Raw genomic sequence first — 8,947 nt, 5'->3', positions numbered from 1 at the left:
GACAGGAAGCTGTAAGCTCTTAATTCCTTAGCGCCAGGGCAACTGAAGGCACCAAGCCAGACTTATAACAGGGGGAAGTGCAGGGGGACACGCTGTTAAAGGTGATTTTAAACTTCTCTTTACTCCTCCTCCCAATCCGCGTGCGCAGGGCGCGATACGCGCGACGAGCCAGCACGGAGCGCACGCCACCGCCCTGCGCTCACAGGCGGGCGGTGCGCGCCTGCGCGGGAAGCGAGCAGGCAGAAAGGTTTGTGGCTCCGCGCCTGCCGTCGGGGCGTACCCGGATGTGTCCTTCCACGACCGCCGTAGCTCGACATGGCGGAGTATTCCTGCGTTAAATCCACCAAGCTCGTCCTCAAAGGGGCGAAAGAGAAGAGGTGAGGAGCGGGCTGTTCCCGCACCCCCCGCCCCGGGCCTCCCGCCGCGGCAGGCGCTGGGCTCCCCTCGGAGGCTGGTTAAGGGTGGGCCCGGGCAGGCCGGACGCGGCAGGGCGCTGGGGCTGTGAGCCCCTTGCTGCCGGGCGGTGTCAGGGACCCGGTTCTATAGGGCTCGGGAGTGAGGCCGTGCGGGAGAGCGAGCTCGCGGGGGAAGGGCCGCGTCGGAGGCACCTTCTTATTTCTTTGCGTCTCTTTTCAGCAAGAAAAAGCAGAAGGAGAAGAAAAGGAAAAGGCAGGAGGATGCGGCAGAGCAGCTTGATATTGTTGGTGAGCTGCTTTCCGGAATTACGTGACAGTGTAGAAACTGTAGGGGATAGCGAAGCTGAAGAGGTTGTTAAAGGGCTTTGCAAACGAAGTCTAGGTTCTGTAGAGATTTGTGACTTTCTAACAACGTCATGTGTATGTTGGGATCTTTGTAGACTGCAAGTAGAACTTCTGACACCAAGGGGATGGATTTTCCACTTACCTTTTTAGCTGAAGTATGTAATTATGTAATCCCGAGCCATTTATCAGCTTGGATCTTTCCTCTTTTTTTTTTTTTCCTCCTCCTTCTCTCTCCGATGGTATTTGCTTCAGGAGGAGAGACTTTTTAGCGCTGTAACGCTGTTATTTAATGAGGGTATTTCTGTATAAATAACCTACATCTTCTATTACTATCACTTTGAAAATTAGTGCTTGGATTTTCTGTGCTTTCTGTTCTTACTCTGCCACTAGTTACTTTCTGACTGCATTCTTTAGTTCACTCAACAATCTATCCTTTCAAAAGGAAAAGAGTTTTGGCTAATTTGTTTGTTTTTACTTTTTCATACTTGCTTGACTGCTGTGATGTGTTCACATTATGAATTTGCTACTATTAATCAAAACTGAAGACACAAACATTAACCAGTAACAAAATATAACTTCACTTTTCCCTTTATCATAAAATAGGACCAAAGTATGTATGCTTATAAGCAGTAACTTGGCAGACTGTTGTCATTCCGTGCTGTTATGTCCTTGATTGATCACTTAACAAACAAAAGCAGCTAAAAGGAACCACAGAGTCATGAGAGATGCAGATGTGCACTGTGCACACTTGCAAGGTGTATGTTTGCTGCTGAATTGATCAACTTGCTCTATGGACTAACACAAAGAAAGGTTGAAGCGCAGGAGCCTGTAACTAGGGGTGACAGGGTGGGTGGAACAGCAGGACGTCCCAATTCAGCAGCAATACTGTGACGTTTGCTCTGTGCTAAAGAATAATGCACGAAGATCTCGAGATGGCAGTAGCAGTTGTATCTCTACAAATCTCGGAGAAGACACAGAAATACCCTCTGTAACTGCTGTAATCAGAAGTTGTAATTACTCTGTTAATTGTCATGGTTTTGTATTTTAGGAAACTGGTGGGCTGTCAGTAATTTTGGTGAAATTACGGGAATGATAGCTATAGAAATGGATAAAGGAGCTTACATCCATGCCCTCGACAATGGCTTGTTTACGCTTGGAGCACCACATAAAGGTTTGTTTCAGGAAATTTGGAAATAAGTAGTTTTAGTAATGAAAGGCGCAAGAGCATAAAATTAGCTTCACTTAGAGGCAAGCAGTTTTACAGCTAAAAGGGCTTATTACAAATAAAATAATGCAATAAACCTAGCCATAGCATGCAGATGACTTAAACCTAATGACTGTTAGTTTCACTTATCTAGTTTCTTGCTGGTTTATATGTACAATAAATTGAACTGCATTGGAGACGGTCACCTGTTAAAGGCCATACTGCTTACTGGATAAAAAGCAGTATAACTTTTATTAAATCCTATAAAATCTTTCTGGTGTCAATTGAAGAGTGAAACTCAAGGCAGATGAGTTTCAAGGCTTATTGCTGCATCCTCATCTTAATATATTTGTTTTGTTGCTGCACAAGTGGGCGACTAATGTGATCAAATAATTATCTTGTCCTTACTTTGAATTTGAGAGCCCTCAGTCACACAAGGAGTGCTCCAGAACCCTGAGCTGTGTTTCACCTCTAGTGCGAGATCAAAGCAATGATGGCAATACTCTCTCCTTTTGGTTTTGAGGGATGGAGAGGCTAGCAGCTTTTAGGATACTGAGTTGTGTTATCATATCTGAACCTTAGTACATTTTGTTGTGGAAAAAATAACATTACAAGGAGATAAAGGTTTTAAAAGCCACCCGGAGAATTATAAAACATTCTCAACTGTAAATTTCTTTACACAAGGAGTGTCTTTATTTTGTCTTGCTGTAAACACTCTAAATATATTAAATGAGCACCTGCTTTGCTTTTTCGAAGTGAATACTCAAAAAAGGAATTTTTAAAGAAAAAAAAATATTGCAGCTTTCCATAGTATTTAGCAATGGCCATGTTTAATTCTTTTTGAAGCTGCAGTATTAACAGGCTAAAATACTGTATGTTTAATACTTCATACCTAACTAATGGAACATTCATTCCTCAGATGATGAAGGCCCTAGTCCTCCTGAACAGTTTACAGCAGTAAAGTTGTCTGATACAAGGTAATTACTGAAACAATGTTACTGGCTTTGATACTTGTTATCTTTGTTTCTGGTGTGAATAAATGTTTTGGTAGTCTCTTGAAATACATTGTCTAGTAAAAAATGTTTCTGTTGGATATTGTGAATTGCTTGAATTAAAAACATTCTTCGTCACTTTCCTGCATTTTCTCTTTGAGGATTGCTCTGAAGTCTGGTTATGGCAAATACCTTGGTATAAATTCGGATGGACTTGTTGTTGGACGTTCAGATGCAATAGGGTCAAGAGAGCAATGGGAACCTGTCTTCCAAGATGTAAGCTGTTTGGAATAGTTCATTTGACATTCCTAGCATTTGACTGTATTTTGAATTAATCCTATATTGATGTTTTTGTCTGTCGAGTAAAAGCTTTTTGCAGTCTCTTCCATATTTTAATTTTTAAACTTCTGTTTTCCCAGCTGCAATACATTTCTATAATTGTAATATAATTGTAATTACTATAATTGGAAACTCTTAGAATACTTCAAGTTACTGCATTTTGACAGCTATAAGCATCTTAAGAATAAAGGAGCCAGCAAGTCCACTGGCTAGCTATTGACATGTCCATACATACAAGAATAAAATGCATTTACAGGATTTTTTGGTATATTGTAGAGAATAAATGTTATGAATCATGGATTATATACAAACTCTTTATACTAACAATATGTGATATTATATCTGCAGAAGAAAATGGCATTACTAGCAGCAAACAGCCGTTTTATTAGATGTAATGAAGAGGGAGACATAGAAGCCAAAAGCAAAACTGCAGGGGAAGAAGAAATGATAAAGGTAATCTATAACTTCCACAATTAATTCAGGATTGGCACAGATATTCAAACAAGCAAGTGTCTGTGTGCTGCAAATTGCTGTTAATACAGTTATAATAGCTTTCTATAAGCTGTCAAGTGGCCACAAGAAGGGTAAATGAGCTGCATGGCTGCATAAACCAAGATGCTTCTAGCAGAGATAGGAAGATACTTTGCCCCTACAGAAGGGTGAGAAGGGGTTGGGGGGGCAAGACAGTCTGTGTGATAGTCCAGATAGTTCTGAACAGCTTGGTATGGAAGAGATCAGTTATGACTGAAGCAGGGACAGAGGGTCTACCAGGATGGTGCAGAAGGGGAGATGTTTTAAGTAAGAGAATGTAAAAAGACTATCTTTATCTGGACATGGAAAGTATATGTGTGCCTCAAATAGAGGTAGGTGTCTATCAGAGCAATAATATTTTTAAGTCAGTCTCTGAAAAAGGCACTTTACCGCTGCTAAAACTGAGAACTGTAATGGTGCTTCTTTGAGATGAAGGCAATCATGTTTTACAGTAGTATTGAGGATCACACTTAATATTTCCCAAGAGGCAGCTCTTGCTTTTATTGCAGTTTTTTCCAGTTGTGAATTAACCAATTTGAAAGATGTTAACTTAAAAAGTCACCATGACATTCATTCTGTTATAAAGGATATGTTGTTGTCTTTAATCTGGAACTTCTGGTTTTAAAAATATAGGCATTTTCTGTTCTGTTTTGGTTTTCTCTCCATGACTAGATTCGTACTTGTGCTGAAAGAGAAGCTGAGAAGAAAGATGATCTTCTACATGAAGACAAAGGGAACGTTAAACAGTGTGAAATCAATTATGTGTATGTAGATCAGAGCAGGCTCAAGTACTTTTTCTCACTTCTCTTTGGGGCTGTCTTTGGAAGGACCACGTTCCCACACAGCCGTTCACTCTCTTTCCCCTCAGCAGGACAAGGGAAGAAAATAGTATGAGAAAGCTCGTGGGTTGACATAAAGACAGGGAGATTGCGTACCAGATACTGTTACAGGCAAAATAGAGTCAACTTGTGGAAAACTAATTAAATTTATTGTCCATTAAAGTAGATTTGGATAGTGAGAAACAAAGACAAAAATTAAAACCACCACCTTTCCTTCACCCACCTCCCAAGCTCAGCTTCACTCCAGACTCCTCTGCCTGCTTCCCCAAGCAGGATGGGGGCATGGGTCAACACATGAGAGCTTCTCTCTGCTGCTCCTTTCCTGTCCCACTTTTCTCCTGTTCAGGCATGGCCCTCTCCATGGGCTGGAGTGGAATATTCACTCCAGTGCCTGAAGCACCTCCCTCCCTCTCCTTCTCTGTCTTTGATGTTCACACTGCCATCTCAGAAACTTCTGCTTTTACCTCTCCTCCTCTGCCTGTGTGGCATTTTGCCTTTTCTTAAATATGTTTTCACAGAGGTGCCACCAGCTTTGCTGATGGACTCATCTGCACCCTGCAGTGGCTCCAGCACAGGGCAGCCCCTGGACCTTTCACACACAGACCACCCCTGAAGCTCCCCAATACCAGCACCTTGCCACCTACACCCAATACACTTTCCCTCCCTGACTTGTCATGCTAGTAGTTGAAGAAGGAGCACTTTAAAACTTGTAAGCACATCATGCTAATCGTGTAGGGCTTACTCCCATTTAGACTGAAAAAAACCCAGAACACTGAATATCTTCATCTCCAGAAATCTGGTGCTGTAATGGTTTGCTAGGTTTTGCTAAGCCAGTTGTCCACTGTGTAATAGAAGTTAATATTTTTATCACAGCTGTTTTTCAAAGTTTTCAGTAAAGCAGTTACACTCTTTTACATTTTTTTCCCTCCCCTTACAGAAGGAAATTCCAAAGTTTTCAAGACAAAAAGCTTAAAATAAGCAAAGAAGATTCAAAAGCCCTTAGAAAAGCCAGGAAAGAAGGCACTTTTCATGAAATGCTGCTTGACAGGTACTTCGGAGTACAAGAAATAACATCCTGATTTAAAAACTACTGCGAGGTGGAATTATAGTAAACCTGGGGTACAAAAGAGAGCTATGTTTCATGGGGTGGGGTGTTAAGCATTTCCTCTTGGGCCAGTGATCTGGCTGAGTTCTGGGGTTGGCTTCTTTTTGTGGTCTGCATTTTCACTTCTTAAACTGAAATTCATAGGTTTAGATTTACCCAGAAATTAATTGTTTCAGAAATCTTTAAGTAGGTCGGTCAGTCTGTTTAGTACAGAAGAGTTGAGGGATAAATCTTTTTAACCACAAAATCAAGCTAATTTTAGCATTTTCAATATCTATGGCACCAAAGCACTTTGGAGAGTGGAAAGCTGCATTTTAAAGAGAAATAGCATTTATTAAGAACACTGTTCATGCAATCTAGTAGGAACAATCTTTTTCCCCACGTGAGCTGAGACTATAAAAACTGTCTTGGATTTTTAAAACATTTTGTATCAATATACAGTAGAAATATTTGCATTAATTCAGTTGGTGGAATGCAGAAGACTATTCTGATAATTGGAAGTGATGGGAGAAGACTCCTGGGACATTAGAGGTTGAGTGTCAGTTTCAAATCACACCGAATCCGAATTCCATTCCTCAGGGTGGAGAAAATGCAATTCGTGATGATTTGAAGGGAAAGACAGGGTTAACTTTAGACATTGCAGTTCTAGCTCCTTAAAAAAAAATAAGTTAATTGACAAATCCAAAGTATTATTAGACTTTATGAGAGCTTTACTGAAGTAAAGTTTAAGAAAATTGCTTTTAATGCTTAATGCTTTGAGGAGGCTAAAACACCCTGATGTAATCATATTTGGCCTTAATCTAAATCTTGTTTCATTGCTTTTTCCATACAGGAGAGCAAAAGTGAAAGCAGATAGATACTGCAAGTAGCAACCAGCTGGTCCATCTTCTTCTGCAGCTTTGATGATGGTGTCATAATTGAAAACAGGAGTAAAATGTTTTGTAATTATTTTTTATTGAAGCAGTTTTGCTGATGTTTTTATTATGTTATTTTTAAAGGATTGCCTGAGAGCTGTAATTAATTATGAAACTAATGTCACCTTTCACTAATGAATACTATTACATTTACTCTAAAACTACATGCTATTGAAATAGTGAGATAATTATTTAATGGGAAAGAAATTGACCCACCGAGTCTTCCAGGGCTGATGAAAGGAACCTGAGCTAAGAGACAGGGCAGAAGACATTAAGGGCTGAAGAGAACGGTGATGAAGTTTGAAAGCAAAATATGGTTAACACATTGAATGTGTAAGAAGTATGTAACTATTGAACAAGAAGAAATAATTGAAAATGCATGTCTTGGAACACATCCTCCCAGAACCAGAGTAGGACATCTGTGGAGCCAGTCTACATTGCATCAGGTGAGGACTGGGCCAGAATATTCAGCCTTCCTAAAACAATGCTGTAAACAGATAAGTGGTGTAGTCTGTATGCTGAAAAGTGTTGACAGATCATAGAACTCCATTACAAATGAAAATGCAAGTGCTTCATGAGAAAAAGGGATGGCTCTTTTGTGTTAGCAGGCCGCTTATTTTACAAGAGGGAAAAACTGATTTTGCTGGTTTCTCTATGGCATGGACTTGAATTTGTTTAATAAAAGAGCAGGGACTTTTTTTTTTATGGTCATGTATAATATGCATTCTTAGTATCTCATAAAATATGGTACCCCTGTCTGCTCTGATTACCAAGAAGCTTTTCAGTAACAACATCTCCATAGGAACTACCTCAGAACAATTGCTTACTCTCTCCACAGCTTTTGTAATCTGCATCATAAAGATTACTTGGTAAGAACATTGAGCATTTTTATGGGAATAATTTAAAATGTCTCTCTGGAGCTCCTCCTAGCTGTCAGTTTGAACTGCACACATAGTACAAAACTGTAAGCTCATGCAAGATAATGATGTGTCTAAAAAGAGCGCAGGAGCAGACCAATAGCACCTAGTCAGTAATGGCAGTTTATATTGGTCTATTTCATAGGCAGTTGGCCTTGAGGAAAAGGCACAAAGAATCTAAGTACATCATAACTGTTTAAACCTTTTATTGACTTTCAGCATGAAAACAAATTATAGCTGGTTAGGGGAGGTTAGCAATAAAAGCATGTAATTTTTCCAAGAATTTAAAAAATATGAATATAGCCCACACACATTTTATGGAACCAAAAGAAGAAAATCTCCGCAGGCTGATCACATTCATGAGGTAACAGGCATTTTTTTAGAAAAAGCAAACAAAAGTCTAAACCTTCCACTGATGGCATTTTTAAGCTTATCATGCTCTATCAGTGCTCTGTCCCACTGAGTACAGAGATTTTTGCCACATGGCTTTTTCTGCTAAGGCAGCATAATTTATCTATTTGTTTTATACCTGTTAAATCTACTTGTTATTTAATAGCCATTTTATAAGAATAGGCACACTCGCTAGTTCCTTGTATGAATATCTGTTTTGGAATGAATGCCTTTTCTCCCCGCTTCAGCTTTTTCTGTTGAGACAACAAATGAGAAATCAAAATGCTCCCTCTAGGGATCTGGTGTGTGCAACTGTATTGGGACTGTTGTGCTTGTAACTTTCTTGTACAGACAAATCCTTGGAGACCTTCCTGTTATTCCGGCTGCTCCACAAGATTTTCTGTTTTAATGCCAATAGAAGTTATAACAGAATGCTGAGAAATTAAATAAGCAAGGTTTATGTTGAATAAAAAAAAAAAAAGTAAAACTATCAAATGAGAATTTTCCCCTCAGTTTTCAGAGGTACAAAAGCCTCCTTAGTAGCTGGGGGTTTTTAACTTAAATGATCTTCTAGAGAACTGTCTTCTCCCTTATGTCTATCACTTATCTGATTATTGTATTTCAGGAAATACTATTAATACTATTAACTAAAACATAATAGTATCAGATGGTCACATAAACTGATTGAATACTTGAGCTTTTTACCAGTTGAATAGCTTCATTTTAAAGCTTTCACAGATTTTATTTCTAGTTCTGGTACAAAACTGAGTCTAAGCTTAGCACATAGCAGGAATGACTGGAAGTTATCTTTATTTCCTATCAGTTTCTATTAACTATGCATTCTTTCAAGAAAGCAGGCAACTGCTGGGAATGTCAACATGTCTGTAGTGAGACTCTGCATTAAAACATTTGCAGAAAGAAATTGTAATTAGCAGAACTGATCCTTGATTCTAAT

At 39.5% G+C, this 8,947-nt stretch overlaps 1 protein-coding gene across 1 annotated transcript; it reads left to right on the top strand.

Moving 5' to 3' along the window:
* The first annotated feature begins 202 nt into the window (after nucleotides 1-202).
* Nucleotides 203-8,914, top strand: FRG1 (FSHD region gene 1). Its single transcript, XM_030491668.1, has 9 exons — nucleotides 203-377; nucleotides 637-704; nucleotides 1,810-1,932; nucleotides 2,885-2,942; nucleotides 3,119-3,233; nucleotides 3,645-3,749; nucleotides 4,500-4,591; nucleotides 5,604-5,714; nucleotides 6,604-8,914. The coding sequence occupies exons 1-9, from the start codon at nucleotides 316-318 to the stop codon at nucleotides 6,638-6,640; spliced, it is 771 nt and encodes a 256-aa protein (XP_030347528.1). The 5' UTR covers nucleotides 203-315; the 3' UTR covers nucleotides 6,641-8,914.
* Nucleotides 8,915-8,947: the final 33 nt, after the last annotated feature.

The sequence above is a fragment of the Strigops habroptila genome, chromosome 7, assembly GCF_004027225.2.
Source record: "Strigops habroptila isolate Jane chromosome 7, bStrHab1.2.pri, whole genome shotgun sequence".
In the NCBI taxonomy this organism is placed as follows: Eukaryota; Metazoa; Chordata; class Aves; order Psittaciformes; family Psittacidae; genus Strigops; species Strigops habroptila.
The sequence above is the reverse complement of the archived record's forward strand: the minus strand, read 5'-3'. Positions and strand labels throughout refer to the sequence as shown.